At 34.7% G+C, this 19,510-nt stretch overlaps 1 protein-coding gene across 1 annotated transcript in view; it reads left to right on the forward strand.

Moving 5' to 3' along the window:
• Positions 1–6,163: 6,163 nt before the first annotated feature.
• The window catches only part of LOC111639935 (multidrug resistance-associated protein 4-like), a 14,726-nt gene continuing 1,379 nt past the window's right edge, over positions 6,164–19,510 (forward strand). Inside the window, exons 1-2 of the mRNA XM_023385898.1 lie at positions 6,164–6,379; positions 9,507–9,617. Coding sequence (XP_023241666.1) covers positions 6,309–6,379; positions 9,507–9,617 — 182 coding nt within the window. The 5' untranslated portion in view covers positions 6,164–6,308. The remainder of the gene's footprint in view (positions 6,380–9,506; positions 9,618–19,510) is intronic.

Genomic DNA, 19,510 nt, shown 5'->3' on the forward strand with positions numbered 1-19,510 from the left:
ATTCTTTTTACCTCTGCATATAAACGTTGATAGATCATTAAAGAGTTACATTCAGTTAGTTAATAATTGACTGAGAGAAACAGGTTCTATAATTTAATGTATATATTATATTTTATATTCGTGAGAATTTCACCGTCCGAGGAAACATTTTCTTCAGAATTCGTTAGAATTTTTTTTTTTCTCCTTTAAATTATATAATTGGAAATTTTATTGTTGTCAAGAGAGTTTTTAACTAAAAGTTATTTGTGAAATAAATTTTCTGCTCATTAATTTAAAAGTTGTTTGTGTTATTTTATACGAGTTCATTTAATACTTGGTATAATGAAAACGAATATTTAAAAAAATATATAAATAAATCATTTATTCTATTGCCTGACTATAACACTTAGTTTACTTTAAAAGTCGGCGGGCTTTTGTTTCTAAAGCTGTTATCACATAATACAATTATTACGCTGAGTTTTAATTAATTAACATAATTTAATAAATGAAGTGAATAAAACTACTGTAATATACATGAATCTTGAATACATTATGAATAATTACTCTCAAATGTTTTTACTGTATTATACATTCATTCAGACAAGAAAGCATGCAAATGAATTGTACGACTGTCGTCTGATATCGAAAAGTTCCTTAATTTATTTAAACCGACCTGCTTTAAAATCTTTAAGTAATTATTTATAAATAATTCCTGACATAATTTTACGATAGTTTATTTATCTACGAGATATTTGATCTCTAGATATACCACTTATAATCTACTGCATGTGGATTGGATGATTGAAATGCACAGACTTTGAAAACATTTACAGTTATGTTGGAAATGACTTGACCTGATTGAAAAGTTTTTTTTCAGCTTTAAGGTTTGAAGTTTGGAAATTAAATGCCTGGTATCTTCTCTCACATTTTGGTAGAATCTTGTAATATTAATTAGATTTTTGCATGATTTGATATTGTGTTTTAAAATAATTAAAACCGAAAAATAGAATTTATAACTATGTTTTTTGTGTTGTGTCTACAATCAATGAAAGATTGTGTTAACTTGTTCAAAGGTCATTCAGTCGCATATAAATATGTAATTCTGCCCATATCGCATGTGAGTTGTAAAGAGTCACAAATCTATTAGAGCGTTTAAAGTTTGAATATAAAAATTTATTAATTTAAAGTTTTCAAACTGTAAAATCACGGTCAAATTTTGATGCACGTATTTATTTAAAAATAAAGTAATTTATTTTAGAGTTTGAATTTATAAAAATATACTTGATGATTTTAGCTGTATTTTTATTTTTCGGTTGTTATATATAACAGAGAAAAAGTATGACCATCGGTCATAAATTAAGTTCGGAGTTCCAAGATTACTTGGTTTTTGGACACGGGACTTTGAAACAGCCAGAAATACAAAAAATCGTTTTTTTGTATGTACGGTACGTTGTATTTGTGTACGTATAAGTGTGTGTGTAGAAAGCCCGGTTTTGTTCACCCTTTTTAAAGCTTAATAACGGCCGTGTCTTCTGTCAAAATTATCTAATATTTTGTAAGGATAGTTGATGTACAAAGAGATTGATGCTATAAATTTTAGTGGTTAAATCTCGAACCGGTAAAGAGAGAAAGAGGTCGTGTCATATCTCGTGAAAGGTCGGAGATGATCACGAATTTACTCGTTATTAACATTTAAAATTTTTTACGGGTTTCTAACCTCGAAATTAAGCTCTTTGCCATTTAATAATAGTTTAAAAGTATAATAACTTTTTAAATAAAATAGCGTAATAAATGGCGCCACCAACTGTTCTCGGAAAAGTTAAGCAACTCGTTGCTGAATTCTTTGAAATGTTCATTATTGAACGTATATGCATTTGTTTTCTTCAGAAACACAAAAAATATCATTGAACAATTATACTAATTTTTACCTTTAAAAAGAATAAATAGCACAATTTAAAACGTCATTGTTTGGGAAAATATTTAGCAAAGTAAATAATTTGATCGTTATCATTGTAATGAATTACGATAAATTATATTTTATGATAAACATCGTTCGTTTCGTTGTACGGTAAGTTGAGCACCACCGTAGCAATTTCAGAATTATTAAGACAAGAAAATTATGGTAAACAATTAAATTATCTCTTTTCAGTTGGATTTTCCCAACAATAAATGAGGGAAGAAAACGAGTTTTAAAGGAAAAAGATTTATACAAATGTTCAAGATATCATACTTCGGAGTATCTTGGCGATCTGCTTCAGAAGTAAGTTAGTTGTTATTTAGTTGTGGACATCGATATTTTAGTTACTGCTACCTAATTCTTTCAGATTTATTTATTATTTCTATAAGACTAATCAAATGAAATAGAACAAGCGAAGGTTGTTATATATATATATATATATATATATATTAGTCATTATTACTTAGGTACTGAATATATTGTGACCTTGTGTTCTGTGTCTCTTGGATATCGTGTCAGGATGTGACACCACCGAGTCTATCAAGACTCGGAAATCACGACTTTACGTCACGCGATCGGTCGCGGGTAAGCGGTTGGATTCGGAGTAGAGGTGAGGAGAGAGACGAGGAAATGATTCACTCGGAACTCCGGTTAACTAAAACGAACAATTTTAATTCTAACAAAATTCACTACATATTTACTGTCGATATCAAGCATGACTAAAAGTCTTGATTATTAGTAGCCCGTTCGAGAGAGAGCGTTTACAAACGACGATCGCGTGTTGATAAATACATTGTTAAGAGACGTTGTGTAGTAATCCTGTATTCTGACACTCGGAAGGTGATTATCTAATGTTATGGATATAGTAACACAGAGGGTGAAACTGATGATTAAAACAGTCCACAAATGAATATTCAATGGCTTCCCGGTCGGGTAACATTCAGAAGTAGTATTCGGAAGATGCAGGGACAAGTTCTTCTGTTCCCAGTTGAACGACTAGAAGACGACTGCCTGGATTCTCATCGCTCTCCCTGGTTATTGGGAATTTTTCCTTCTGGGGTTTATCCAGGAGGTCAGGAGTTTATTGCCAAGGGTCTGGCGTCCAATACTGGAAATTTATCGAAAGTTCCCGGGTGACACATTAATGAGTAGATGGATCGTCTTCACGAACTAATTTTTATGATAGCTCTTAACAAAAAATTCGAAGTCAAACGACGAAAAATTGTAAAATGACCAAAGGCGAAGATAACACTTTCTTGGGGGTCTCTTTGTCCCTTACATCATATAGCATCGAACTTAACAATATAAAAATTTATTGCAAAATAAAATTTATAATATTTATTTGTTTTACAGTAAAAACTTTACTAGAGTCACAACTATAATATTATTTACTTTTTCTATATTCTGTCCAAATTTCTTTACTTGAGATTTTTTACAGACATAGTAATCTACAAAAGACATTTTTTCACTTTTTTCATCGAACTGAGTCTAATAACAATTTTACTCGTTATTAACATTTAACTATTGTTATAACCAAATGTTGTAAGGTAAAACAACTGGTTCGTAATTTTTTTTGAAATTTAGGGTTTATAACGCCGAGTGTATCAATGGCTGTGACGGGGACAATTTAAATCTCTCCGGTTAATGATTGAACTTGAAAGTAAAGTTGAGATAGCTATTCTAGTTGGACTTAGCCATGTAAAAAGAAGAGGGTATAGAGGGATGAGTGAGGGGTAGTGTGGAAAAAGGGTGGTAGTGGGATAGAAGAGGGAAAAAAGAAGTGGAATGGAGGTAGAGTTTGGGATCACAATCCTGATTAGCAACACACTTACAAAAGAAAACAGTCGTTGGTACAAATAATTTACAGAATGTCTTTCCGGCTAGACGGTTACAATATTGAATACAAAGCGAAACGTACATGGCAGTGGCCTGTTACTACCGGTAATCTCGATACAAAAGTACTACACTAATGGTATGTTACATAAAAGGACAATGTTAAGTTAACAGAAGACATTGTTGACAAGACTGCTGATCGGAGCAAAACACACAGAGGGTCACAGATGCAATCTAAGACCAGTACAGAGGATGCTATGCGTGACACCATGGGTGACACTTACTAAGTGCATGTCCGTGGTTTCACAGAAGCAGGCAACGAAGACCAGTAGACAGATTAGCCAGTCAAACAACCACAATGGTGGTGACAAGTGTGGCGATCCCACCAGCTGCCAGTACAGAGTGGAACAGCAGTAGGATCCCCGCATGTTATTTCAGATGGAGTCCAGAAAACCAGTTAGGTTTGACGTAGTCCTGAGTTATACTCAAAGCGACTACAAGAGTTTACAAATTTGGCAAACAGCTCAAAAATCTCTTTATTCTCACAGAGTATTTTGGTTCAGAAGGCCAACCGAATCCCTTCCGTAGACAGTGCTAGATAAATTTTTCCTGCTGTCTTTTATACAGCATACAGTGAAAGATGTAATGGAGGGCGTCTTATTCAGAAATGCCATCACAACCGCACCTATCATTTTTAATCCTTTTGAATCTTGTAAGGTAAGAGGGTAAGTTACCATGACCTGACAAGCATTGCGTGATGGCATCAGAAGTGATGAAGTAGCTGAGAGCCTGTCTTTTATTAATCGACAGAAGAAACTTGTAAGTGGTTCTGCCAGTGGTTGAGGTAGCCCAATCCTTTTGCCACTCCTCCATTATACAGTCTCTGATATTGCTCTTGATATGGATGATGGGGATTTTAGAAAAAGTGGTGGTGATATCCGTTGTGTTGACCCTTTTTAGCAAAGGCATCAGCGTGCTCCTTACATTTATTACCTGTGTGAACAAGCACCCAGGTAAAACTGAGTTGAGCAAATTTGCTGAGATTTCTGGAAAGATGTTTGACCTCCATGCCAGTTCTCGTGCACTTATAATTGCTCGAGAGGATATTAATCATATACATNTACAACTATACAATTTAAGAAATTTATACAAAGAAAACAGTTTTGAAATTTTCTAAACATCCCTTCATATTCGTTATAACATAATTTTATGCGTTGAAATTTCCCTGTCATCCGACGTCACACAATTGATATAAACACAGGCGGAAAAAAGCTATAAAACAAGGTTAACTTAGGTACGGTTGATTGTTTTCTAAAACTTTAGAATGGAAGTTTTTTCCTTTTTTTTTGTTGTTGTATGAGTCCTGAATGTTTTTATATGAGTCTTGCATAATTTGTACTTTATTTAAGTTTATATTTTTTCTTAGATTTTTATTTTAAATATAGACAATGGCACTTTTTTCAAACTGCAGTTATTAAATAATAATCAAATATCGACAAAAAATCTATAAATGCAGCTTTTTATGAACTAATCGAACATTTTCCTTCACCTTCCTCAGGAATAAATTTTTTTTTAGTATTCCTGATGAAGGTCATTCAATTGGCGATAACGTTAGGTTAATAAAAAGCTGCATTTAAAAATTTTTTTTTCGATGTTTGATTATAGCTAAGTTCTTCTAGCATTTGAATTTAGTTAATGACGATGAATTCGTTTAAAATAAATAACGCATTGGGAATGTTTTAACCAATGCAACAAAACACTTATTAAATTCACTCGAACGATATGAATGTCATTTTATCTGCACCGACCGTGACTAACTTTAAATTCGAAAATCGAAATAGTTTCTTCCTAGGTTTTACTTTCTCGGTTTGTTATGTATATAACGTGGGAAAGTATTGGAATCGTGTCGAATTCGACCCTCCTAGTTTCTTTTTGGCAAATCTTGATGTTTTGAGATTCCAAATATTTATCTGGCTTAGACTTTTTTTGGGTCGGGGTCTCAAAAAACGCGATTTGTAGTACATACATACGATACGTAAAGTGCGTGTCTGTGTTTGGATCTGTTACGTTTCATATCTCGAAATGAGATGATAATTAAAAAACGAAATATAACATTTCAGCTTGTACTTGCATATAAAGGACATCGATGCTATTAAGTTCTTGTGATTAAATGTCAACGGAGTGGGGAAACAGCAAAAAGTCCTGTTGTATCTGGAGTGGGGTCAAATTTAATCAGGAACTTTCTTTGTTAGTATTTACGTTCAGTTTTATAAAAACGTATTTCAACTCTCAAAATTCAGCTTATTTTCAATTATATAATAACAGTATGATATTTTTATACGAAATATTACAGTTGATGACGCTGCAAAAATTTTAACTTCGTATTCATATAACGTCTAGAGGTAATTTCAAGGTTTTCTCAACACAAATAACACGCAAAACCTTTAAACTTTAATATAAATATTACACGTTATCGAACAGATATATAGGTTTGATAAGTAATAAATACTACATATGAAAAGTGTATAGAAGAGTGTATATGAGAATGGAGAGGAAAGAAAAAAGTAACCCATTCGATACTGTTGGTGTTTTCTCTCGTATATTTTTCTGGTATGTATTATTACTTTATCTGATTAATAATTGAAATTTTGTAATAGAAATAACTATTAACTTATTTACTCAGGAGTAATCTTTTAAAACAAAATTCTTTCATATTTTCATTCCGTTATTTCATGTTATAAAACATGCATATATACAAATTTTATATTATTATTGTATTTAATTTTCCGATTTTTACCAAATGGAAGCTGACACCGCAAATCTTTCCGTGTGCACGAAATTGTGAAACATACAGTATATATTGATAGGGATTTATTGATTCTTAAGATAAATCAAAGAGATTTAATTAAAATTATTTAGTTTATCAAACACGCGATGTATTCTGTGTTCGATGTGTGCTTAATTATTTATTTAACCTAATATATTATGAAAAATATAATTAAAAACTTATTACTTATCGTTAAACTATCGAACAGCTCGAGAGAGAGTTTACATGAGGTAGGCCTGGCGACAAATACCTGGAGATTGATTACGTTCTCGTTGAATAATTTCTCGTGGAGATTAAATTTAGGCGTTGACTAAAGTTCAGGTGTTAATCCAGGTTGGGTTTACTTCAGGCGCTAATCCAGATTTGGATTAAATATGGCGATGGAGGGAATACACGCACATAAGAAGGTCCACGGCTGATGAAGGGAAAAGCCCCGATCGTCATTGTTCCCTCCGTTTTATACGGGATCTCTTCTGGGTTTTTCCCATTACTTCACTCGTAGTTTTCGTATTAAGGATCCAATCAACAAGTTTCGCCCGTTGAGTCATAGCGACACATGTGATGTGTCACTTCCAACAAGGAACTATGTCCGTGGGAAACAGTTTAATCGCCGATTTAATCGATAATTTTTTTTGAAAAATGAGCTGGATTCGAACAACAAGATATTATAATTTAAAATAAAGGTTTTCCGACAATAAATTTTTTCATTAAATTCGGCTCTCACAGAATGCTTTCCTAAACGAAAAAAACTGTTAAATTTTATTACTAAGAAGACGAAGGAAATTCTTTTTACCTCTGCATATAAACGTTGATAGATCATTAAAGAGTTACATTCAGTTAGTTAATAATTGACTGAGAGAAACAGGTTCTATAATTTAATGTATATATTATATTTTATATTCGTGAGAATTTCACCGTCCGAGGAAACATTTTCTTCAGAATTCGTTAGAATTTTTTTTTTTCTCCTTTAAATTATATAATTGGAAATTTTATTGTTGTCAAGAGAGTTTTTAACTAAAAGTTATTTGTGAAATAAATTTTCTGCTCATTAATTTAAAAGTTGTTTGTGTTATTTTATACGAGTTCATTTAATACTTGGTATAATGAAAACGAATATTTAAAAAAATATATAAATAAATCATTTATTCTATTGCCTGACTATAACACTTAGTTTACTTTAAAAGTCGGCGGGCTTTTGTTTCTAAAGCTGTTATCACATAATACAATTATTACGCTGAGTTTTAATTAATTAACATAATTTAATAAATGAAGTGAATAAAACTACTGTAATATACATGAATCTTGAATACATTATGAATAATTACTCTCAAATGTTTTTACTGTATTATACATTCATTCAGACAAGAAAGCATGCAAATGAATTGTACGACTGTCGTCTGATATCGAAAAGTTCCTTAATTTATTTAAACCGACCTGCTTTAAAATCTTTAAGTAATTATTTATAAATAATTCCTGACATAATTTTACGATAGTTTATTTATCTACGAGATATTTGATCTCTAGATATACCACTTATAATCTACTGCATGTGGATTGGATGATTGAAATGCACAGACTTTGAAAACATTTACAGTTATGTTGGAAATGACTTGACCTGATTGAAAAGTTTTTTTTCAGCTTTAAGGTTTGAAGTTTGGAAATTAAATGCCTGGTATCTTCTCTCACATTTTGGTAGAATCTTGTAATATTAATTAGATTTTTGCATGATTTGATATTGTGTTTTAAAATAATTAAAACCGAAAAATAGAATTTATAACTATGTTTTTTGTGTTGTGTCTACAATCAATGAAAGATTGTGTTAACTTGTTCAAAGGTCATTCAGTCGCATATAAATATGTAATTCTGCCCATATCGCATGTGAGTTGTAAAGAGTCACAAATCTATTAGAGCGTTTAAAGTTTGAATATAAAAATTTATTAATTTAAAGTTTTCAAACTGTAAAATCACGGTCAAATTTTGATGCACGTATTTATTTAAAAATAAAGTAATTTATTTTAGAGTTTGAATTTATAAAAATATACTTGATGATTTTAGCTGTATTTTTATTTTTCGGTTGTTATATATAACAGAGAAAAAGTATGACCATCGGTCATAAATTAAGTTCGGAGTTCCAAGATTACTTGGTTTTTGGACACGGGACTTTGAAACAGCCAGAAATACAAAAAATCGTTTTTTTGTATGTACGGTACGTTGTATTTGTGTACGTATAAGTGTGTGTGTAGAAAGCCCGGTTTTGTTCACCCTTTTTAAAGCTTAATAACGGCCGTGTCTTCTGTCAAAATTATCTAATATTTTGTAAGGATAGTTGATGTACAAAGAGATTGATGCTATAAATTTTAGTGGTTAAATCTCGAACCGGTAAAGAGAGAAAGAGGTCGTGTCATATCTCGTGAAAGGTCGGAGATGATCACGAATTTACTCGTTATTAACATTTAAAATTTTTTACGGGTTTCTAACCTCGAAATTAAGCTCTTTGCCATTTAATAATAGTTTAAAAGTATAATAACTTTTTAAATAAAATAGCGTAATAAATGGCGCCACCAACTGTTCTCGGAAAAGTTAAGCAACTCGTTGCTGAATTCTTTAAAACGTTCATTATTGAACGTATATGCATTTGTTTTCTTCAGAAACACAAAAAATATCATTGAACAATTATACTAATTTTTACCTTTAAAAAGAATAAATAGCACAATTTAAAACGTCATTGTTTGGGAAAATATTTAGCAAAGTAAATAATTTGATCGTTATCATTGTAATGAATTACGATAAATTATATTTTATGATAAACATCGTTCGTTTCGTTGTACGGTAAGTTGAGCACCACCGTAGCAATTTCAGAATTATTAAGACAAGAAAATTATGGTAAACAATTAAATTATCTCTTTTCAGTTGGATTTTCCCAACAATAAATGAGGGAAGAAAACGAGTTTTAAAGGAAAAAGATTTATACAAATGTTCAAGATATCATACTTCGGAGTATCTTGGCGATCTGCTTCAGAAGTAAGTTAGTTGTTATTTAGTTGTGGACATCGATATTTTAGTTACTGCTACCTAATTCTTTCAGATTTATTTATTATTTCTATAAGACTAATCAAATGAAATAGAACAAGCGAAGGTTGTTATATATATATATATATATATATATATATTAGTCATTATTACTTAGGTACTGAATATATTGTGACCTTGTGTTCTGTGTCTCTTGGATATCGTGTCAGGATGTGACACCACCGAGTCTATCAAGACTCGGAAATCACGACTTTACGTCACGCGATCGGTCGCGGGTAAGCGGTTGGATTCGGAGTAGAGGTGAGGAGAGAGACGAGGAAATGATTCACTCGGAACTCCGGTTAACTAAAACGAACAATTTTAATTCTAACAAAATTCACTACATATTTACTGTCGATATCAAGCATGACTAAAAGTCTTGATTATTAGTAGCCCGTTCGAGAGAGAGCGTTTACAAACGACGATCGCGTGTTGATAAATACATTGTTAAGAGACGTTGTGTAGTAATCCTGTATTCTGACACTCGGAAGGTGATTATCTAATGTTATGGATATAGTAACACAGAGGGTGAAACTGATGATTAAAACAGTCCACAATTGAATATTCAATGGCTTCCCGGTCGGGTAACATTCAGAAGTAGTATTCGGAAGATGCAGGGACAAGTTCTTCTGTTCCCAGTTGAACGACTAGAAGACGACTGCCTGGATTCTCATCGCTCTCCCTGGTTATTGGGAATTTTTCCTTCTGGGGTTTATCCAGGAGGTCAGGAGTTTATTGCCAAGGGTCTGGCGTCCAATACTGGAAATTTATCGAAAGTTCCCGGGTGACACATTAATGAGTAGATGGATCGTCTTCACGAACTAATTTTTATGATAGCTCTTAACAAAAAATTCGAAGTCAAACGACGAAAAATTGTAAAATGACCAAAGGCGAAGATAACACTTTCTTGGGGGTCTCTTTGTCCCTTACATCATATAGCATCGAACTTAACAATATAAAAATTTATTGCAAAATAAAATTTATAATATTTATTTGTTTTACAGTAAAAACTTTACTAGAGTCACAACTATAATATTATTTACTTTTTCTATATTCTGTCCAAATTTCTTTACTTGAGATTTTTTACAGACATAGTAATCTACAAAACACATTTTTTCACTTTTTTCATCGAACTGAGTCTAATAACAATTTTACTCGTTATTAACATTTAACTATTGTTATAACCAAATGTTGTAAGGTAAAACAACTGGTTCGTAATTTTTTTTGAAATTTAGGGTTTATAACGCCGAGTGTATCAATGGCTGTGACGGGGACAATTTAAATCTCTCCGGTTAATGATTGAACTTGAAAGTAAAGTTGAGATAGCTATTCTAGTTGGACTTAGCCATGTAAAAAGAAGAGGGTATAGAGGGATGAGTGAGGGGTAGTGTGGAAAAAGGGTGGTAGTGGGATAGAAGAGGGAAAAAAGAAGTGGAATGGAGGTAGAGTTTGGGATCACAATCCTGATTAGCAACACACTTACAAAAGAAAACAGTCGTTGGTACAAATAATTTACAGAATGTCTTTCCGGCTAGACGGTTACAATATTGAATACAAAGCGAAACGTACATGGCAGTGGCCTGTTACTACCGGTAATCTCGATAAAAAAGTACTACACTAATGGTATGTTACATAAAAGGACAATGTTAAGTTAACAGAAGACATTGTTGACAAGACTGCTGATCGGAGCAAAACACACAGAGGGTCACAGATGCAATCTAAGACCAGTACAGAGGATGCTATGCGTGACACCATGGGTGACACTTACTAAGTGCATGTCCGTGGTTTCACAGAAGCAGGCAACGAAGACCAGTAGACAGATTAGCCAGTCAAACAACCACAATGATGGTGACAAGTGTGGCGATCCCACCAGCTGCCAGTACAGAGTGGAACAGCAGTAGGATCCCCGCATGTTATTTCAGATGGAGTCCAGAAAACCAGTTAGGTTTGACGTAGTCCTGAGTTATACTCAAAGCGACTACAAGAGTTTACAAATTTGGCAAACAGCTCAAAAATCTCTTTATTCTCACAGAGTATTTTGGTTCAGAAGGCCAACCGAATCCCTTCCGTAGACAGTGCTAGATAAATTTTTCCTGCTGTCTTTTATACAGCATACAGTGAAAGATGTAATGGAGGGCGTCTTATTCAGAGATGCCATCACAACCGCACCTATCATTTTTAATCCTTTTGAATCTTGTAAGGTAAGAGGGTAAGTTACCATGACCTGACAAGCATTGCGTGATGGCATCAGAAGTGATGAAGTAGCTGAGAGCCTGTCTTTTATTAATCGACAGAAGAAACTTGTAAGTGGTTCTGCCAGTGGTTGAGGTAGCCCAATCCTTTTGCCACTCCTCCATTATACAGTCTCTGATATTGCTCTTGATATGGATGATGGGGATTTTAGAAAAAGTGGTGGTGATATCCGTTGTGTTGACCCTTTTTAGCAAAGGCATCAGCGTGCTCCTTACATTTATTACCTGTGTGAACAAGCACCCAGGTAAAACTGAGTTGAGCAAATTTGCTGAGATTTCTGGAAAGATGTTTGACCTCCATGCCAGTTCTCGTGCACTTATAATTGCTCGAGAGGATATTAATCATATACATACTGCCTGTGTTGATACAGATGCTGCCATTGTAGGTCCTCCTATTTTTAGTGATGGTGTTTAGAGCTTTATAAACCACTAGCAGTTCTGCCCGGTTGTTAGTACAGTGCATGTGCAGCCAGTAATATTGTTGATGCTGAATCTCATTCTCACTATCATAGATGACGAAGGCTGCACCAGTAATCTTATCATTGCATGAGCCATATGTGTAGATTTTCCAGTGGTCTCTGCTGTCGCTATAATGATTGTTCCTGACATTAATGGTATAGCTGTTGGTTTCTTTTGGGTACCTTCCAGGAGTACTTTCAGTAAGATAATTAATTATTGAGTCAATCGAGTTCGCACTATTAGAAGGAATCAATTCCTTGCTACAGAAGTTCCGTATCCCTTCGGTGGTAATATTCTGATGGTTAATGGTAAGCATGTTCCACTGCTAGAAGACCTCTTTAATTCGTAGATGTATGGGGATAATGTTAGCTATAACCAGCAGCGCATTTGTGGGCTGTGCAATATGCCCTACAGATTCTAATAGCAGCATGCCTCTGGTTAGACAGTAATTTCTTCTTGATATAGGCTAATGCTGCTCTGTCTCCCCAGACCTGGGCTGCATACAGAATAGAAGGCTCTATCGCTCCCCTGTACATTAATTTACAGTTCCTACTACCAAGTCCCCAAGTGTTTCTGGAGATGTATTTGAAGAGGTTTCCTCTCTGCTGAACCTTTTTACAGATTTCAGTGATATGGATCTTCCAATGTAGCTTTGGGTCCAAGTAAACACAAAGGTATTCAAGGCAAAATACAATTTTTAGTTTTTTCTTGTCCAGGTAAATGGCCCTTGGGCACTGCAGCTGCTTCCTCCTGGAGTTTTTGTGCACACTATTGCTTCGCTTTTATTATAATTGATCGGGAGTTCATTCTTTTTGCTCCAGTTACTGTCCAGCTCTAGAACCTCATTAGCCTTCTTTTATAGAATGTTACTATTCTGATGCACTATCATTATCAGCGCATCGCCAGCAATGCCTTGTGCCTTGATATTTGGGTCCGAGTCAAGGCTACAAAGCAGGCCATCATATACCAGGTTCCAGAGTCTCGGTCCACTTCTGGAACCCTGCTGTCAGCCTCTGTTAACATTCTTTTTCAGGTTAATTGTCCTTGAGTAATAGCCAACAGTCCTATTTTCCAGGTAGCTGTGGTCAACCTATATATGTTGTTCAGACAATTAGTTTGATACAAACAATGCAATATAGAAGGCCACCATTGGTGGTCGAATGCCTTTTTAAAATCAACAGTTATCAGCAGAGCATATCTATCGCTGTCCCATGCCTTATGAACAAAGTTTTTTACACCCTTATTGCATGCATGGCCGAACAGGCAGGGCAGACCCCATATTGCTTCTTGTACTGAAGGTTGTTCTACTTTATTCTGCCAATGAGAAGACCATCCAAGACCTTCCCCATTGTTGGCAACAAGCTGACGGGCCTGTAGTCACATTCTATAGTTGGGTTGTTCACTTTTGGAATAAACTTAACATTTGCCTTCTTCCACAGTTATCGGAAATGGCCATGGTTTAGACAGCCATTATACAAAGTCATGAAAGCAATAGGGATTTTTTGAAATGCTGCTTTTACCATTTCTGTGGTGATATTGTCAACGCCTGGCGCTTTCTTGTTGGCCATAGTATTTACCGTGTGTTCTACTTTTCGAAACGAAAAACCAACAGTCATCTTTGCTGTTCTAGGGGACAGTCATGTTATTTGTTACTTTCTCATGCATTCCCAGCTCGTTGTCTGTACTATTATTTGCGAGATGACTCTCAAGTGGGTTCTCAACATTTGCAAGAATAATATATATACTAGTGCCATCTTTCTTAGTGAGATTAAAGATAGTAGCTTTTTTGTTATTCTCAAAGACAATGTGATATGATTGAAAACAGGGATCGTTACACGTCTTGGTGCAGAAATTCTTCCATGCTCTGGTTCTGGCATGGTTTATTGCTTTTTTATAGTCGTTTAAGCTTTTGCCATAGGTTTTTTTTTTTGCTCCTTCCGGTCACTGTTCTTGCCTTGTAGCCATTGCTTGCGGAGTTTCCTGATTTCATGCTTCTTTTGCTCCAACTCATTGCTCCAACAGTGTGTTTTCCTCTTACTCTTACAGGTTGCTGAAGCCTTAGCTGCCCTCATGATTGATTCAGTCATATGACTTACATAGTGACCAATGTCCACTGGGTTCACCAAGGGGTGAAAGCTGTAATTTCTCCAGTGGACTGCAAAGAGTTACCTGAAGGTTTCCCAGTTCGTGTTTTGACGGTGGGCATCTTGAATGGTAGGGTTTAGCTGAATGTTATTGTTTATACCAGTTAGAACGTAACGATAGTCACTAGAAGTCATGATTGTTAAAGTTTCGCAATTCTCAATATCCCTACCCACATCTGTGGGGGCCAGACAGACTCTGTGTAGCCTTTGGATATACTGATAAAGAATGTAGGACGGTCCGTAGTTTTTAGCGATATACAGTCAGCCTCGTCCATAAAATCATTTAGTAGTCTCCCACGGTGGTCTTCTTCTTTATGAAACCAAGTTGGGGTTTAGCATTTGCATCCCCTGCGATGATATATTTGTCACTGCTTAAGGAGCAGACAACCTTACTGAGTTCTTCAATGCATTCTGCATCAGAGTCAAAAGGAGATTAATAAATACATATGATGTAATTAATAGCATCAGAACTAATGGCTACCATAGTAATGCGGTCAGAACTCAACTCCGGGATCATAGTCACACCAATATTAATGTTTCTGATAATAACACTACATTTGGGCCTTTGATTACTGTTGCTCTTATTCAAAATTTGCCACTTGCCAAAGCGGGTGATAGTATTATTTACCGTGTATGGCTCTTGGATGAGAATAATATCCACATCCAGTTCATTTGCCATTTTCCTCACAAGAGATGAAGCCACTTTACTCTTCTGAGTATTTATTTGTAGAATTTGTAGAGTATTGGTTGTAGTAGCCATGATGGTGGGGCAGCAGAACCAAGGGAATAATTATTCAAATAGAGTTTGCTTAACTATGACCCTCTTGTAGTATTGCAGTATTGGGCACAGTGTAGAAAAATAATTATGTGCTGCTCCGTACTTTATTCCCTTTGGTAGATTTTTATTGGTTTCAGTGCAGTTAGTGCACTGCGGGCTGTCGTTCTGATTTAGGCAGTCTTTGTACATATGTCTGTTCGTGCAGTGACTGCACAGCTTCTGCGAATCGCAGTCAGCTGCCTTGTGACCATACGCAGTACACTTGTAGCACCTTAAAACCGGTATATATTCATCCACTATTAGTGTGCCCCACTCACAGCATATCTTTTTAATATTGATTAAAGTATTCTGCACTGTCAGCGATAGGCTGGCTATGACATGTCTACAATCATCTGCTTTTTTAGAGTCAATGGCACTAGTGATCTTCGCTTCCTTACAAAAACTCTCCAGTGTGAATTTCTCATTAATTCTGACGATTTCCTCATACAGTTTTCTTAGAAACTCATTCTTATCCTCATCTTTAGCGACATTTAGCACTATAACCGTTGTGTTCCTTTTCCGTGGTTTGGGGATTCTTACTTTTTCATTTACATCTGGAAGAGTTTCTATTGCTTCTTTCAGATTATAAGCTAATGCTACAGTTATCATAATAGATGTGCTATTTCCTTTTTTTTACCTATTCTAGTGACTTCGGCGTAGCTGAGAACAATAGATGACTTCTGGCTGCGTAGGGCGAGAACTATTCTGAATGAATTGTTGGCAGCCGCATGCGTGTTTAGTTCTGCCTGCTTAACTTTTTTCCCGTTCTTAGTCGTTACCGAGCCATGTGAGTTGGCCAGTATCGTTTTCAAAATGATCTCCTATTCGTTGGAAGTCGTTTCCAAAATAGATTTTTTCGGGTAGTCTGTCGTTGAAATATACATAACTACAGGGGCGTTCCGTGACATTTGATGATAGGGAAGCTGTGTTTCTGTAAGAAGCCGAAATCCAGGGGAAATCAGTCAATTGCGCGTCAGTGACAGTCTAGGGTCCATTCGCATCGTTTATTCGATAAGCCAGTAAAAAGTGTAGACTTCTCTAGATGCATTTTTAATATCACAATTACATTCCGAATCGCTAGCCACGATATAAGGGCTACAATTAAAAATAAAATAATAAAAACTTACTCGGTGAAATAAAGTATGTGGTGGATGTGGTACATACAAAATATTCTTCAATTATATGAATATACTTTTAAAAAAAGTTATAATTAAATATAGCTTTGCAAAGAAACGTACATAAAAAATATAAAATATTCTATATTTTTTAATTTGTAAAACAATGCACTTAGTCAAATAGATCCCTACGAGTGGCTAATGAATGGAATCAAAGACGGTTGCAGAGCGCGCATACACGCGGACTGCCAAATCCCCAGGGTGCCGATACCGGTCAATGTAAATACCACTTTTGTCGCATCATTAGTATATCTTAAAGGACGCAACAGGGCTGTTGTAGATTTTGAAACGTTTTTCACCATAGCTGTAAAAATCTAAATATGTTAAACTTAATAGTCATTTGTTTTCTAATTAATTCGTTTTAGGACTAGGTGTCGTCCACGGAAATTTCCAAAATTTACAACTTTTCGGTCACTCTCGTCGAACTGGAAAAATTTCTGTCTTTATTACATCTAATACAGAATTTCGATGAAATCAGTCCCCACTGTACTCGGCTATAAATTGGTTCGTTTAAGCTTTTGTTGAAGTAATATTCCAGCTCTTTCATCAAGGTTTTGTTTACGTCCCCAATTCCCTAATCGCTTAATTATTTAACTACTTCTTAAGTAAAAATATATCGAAACCGGTTACTTTGTACTCGAATATTTGTTGTCTCGGGAAAAAAGCGGAAAAACAAATTTTTATGACAAACGGATACATAAATCGTAAATTTAAGGAAAATAAATTCTACAGCTTTTTCTGTACCTGGTGCATCTCTCTCATTCATTAAATTTAGTTGTAAATGACACTGTCGAAGGAACGGTTAATTTTTTAAAATTATACAAGAAATGTACACGTTATTTTTTACATCCCCTTAAAGATGGGATATACGGAATCGTAATATCACTGGTTTAACATTGAAATCCGTGAGTAATATAAAATAGGAGAGCAGAATAATTATATCAAATATTTTAATGGATTTTTTAAACTCCTGTCAACTATACAGAACTATCGTAAAAACATACCAGTAAATTTTTATCGGTTGGGTTAAGTTATAAATCTACTCGTTATTCACGTAATCGGCCCAATATCTAGCGGGTGGGCGGCTAACAGCCCAGAACCGGTCCCGGATAGAATTGGAAGCGTTATATGTGTAGCATAAACCCAAGGTCGTAGGCTTCCACTGGCTAAACCGGATGAGGTTGGTGCTCTGTAAAGCGCGTGAGCAAATCTGGCTTTTTGTAATCTGACAATATAGAGATTTCACTCTGCCACTAATATTCGAATGTACAATAGCAATCTTATTATTTTTTTTTCACGTGTAGTATAGAAATTTGTAATAAGATACATAATGCAGTTATAATAAAATATTGTGCGATTATTTTCGTATAATTAAAATTAATATGTACTTATTTTTTATAAAATACGAGGAAAGCTGCTCTTCCACCGCTTCTGATGATGGCACGCCACTGCATAACTAACATGTAAAATGATAAACGTGCAACGTACAATCAGGCTAGAATATGCAAAATCCAACAAGCTAGCAAAATCCCAGTCAAAACAGTGCTAGAGCCGAGTAGGATAACCCGTATTATCTAGTTAATACTAACTTTAGCACTTTATCATCTCTTAATAGAAATTTAAACAAGTCTTTTGTGAAGTCTTTCAGGCATTACGGTAAATAACTTGGAAAAAGACCGGATCATCACAACCTATCTAACATGGACCATTTCTTAAATAATTGTGAGAATACGGACGAGGGTCCAGGCCTTCTAATCGTCAGATCTGTTAGACCTGCTCACCTTGTCACTGGATGGCTTAATTTTTTAACAGAACCCGATTGGTAAGATTCTGTGTGGGGTCTGTGCATAAGTAATGAATACCAGACAAGAAGGAGATTAAATATAAAATTAACAATTTAATTATTACTAACAATACTACAATATTATGGATACAAAGGAATAACATAGTTAAAAGTAATAATAAGATGGGGAATACCTAGGTATGGATAATTCCTATCTCTATGTTATTTTAAGCTAAACCCGAGAGAGAGGGTTTTACAATAAATTTTACCTCGTTGTTCATATTGGGAACCTTTCTCTCGTTGATTTCTTCCTGGATCGTTGAACCGGGAGACAGGATAAGCTGGTGGATGAGGAGCACTCACTCTAGCAAAAATTTGAACTAACTGTGTTGGGAAATTTGAACAATGTTGGGAACAACTGCCCGTCGTATGGCAATTGGTGACGAACTGCCCCGAGAGTCCGCCTATCAGCCCTTTTATCCCCAATTATTTCATAATATTTTTTCTTAGAAATTGGTTCTGACATTTCAGCAGGTGGTGTGCAAAATTCTAAGATACGAGGCGTGGAAGAAGGAAGCAAAACATCCTCAGTTCTTGAAAAAGTGCTACGTGACAGAGCAGTTTTACAGGATGTAAAAGTTTTATAACCTTATTAGGTTATGTTTTATTAATTATTCCAAATTTTATCATATTTTTATACTTTTGAGTGAAATTAAAGTATATTATTTATTACGTTAAAAGTACAGTAGATCCCCCTATAAAAGCGTTTCCTATAGTTATGATTCCTATAAAAATTGTGGCATTATCCGTAAACAACGGTAAAAATAACTCCTATAATACGTAAAACGTCATCGGGCAGCCGAACTACTTACCCGCCGTCCGTAGCGCCACGCTACGGAGAGATTTCTATCGTCTGGACAGTATTATATAAATTATATATAAATTAGGTACTGTACATATAATTATATATTAATTATATATAAATTAGGTACTGTATATATAATTATATATTAACTTAATTTATTGTAACTTTATTATAATTAAATATATATTTTTCGCCGTCTAGCGTCACGCTACGGCGAGTTAGGCGACCTATCGTCTGTTTAGTACTGTAATTTTATACATTTCTTGTGAAAGAAACATTTCTTATTTAACGGCCATAAAAATTATTTATATTAATGATGTCTCCAAAGGTCAACGAAGTTTTCGCAGAAA

This window comes from Centruroides sculpturatus, unplaced genomic scaffold, assembly GCF_000671375.1.
Source record: "Centruroides sculpturatus isolate CEXI.00-Female unplaced genomic scaffold, Cexi_2.0 scaffold1169, whole genome shotgun sequence".
NCBI classification, from domain to species: Eukaryota; Metazoa; Arthropoda; class Arachnida; order Scorpiones; family Buthidae; genus Centruroides; species Centruroides sculpturatus.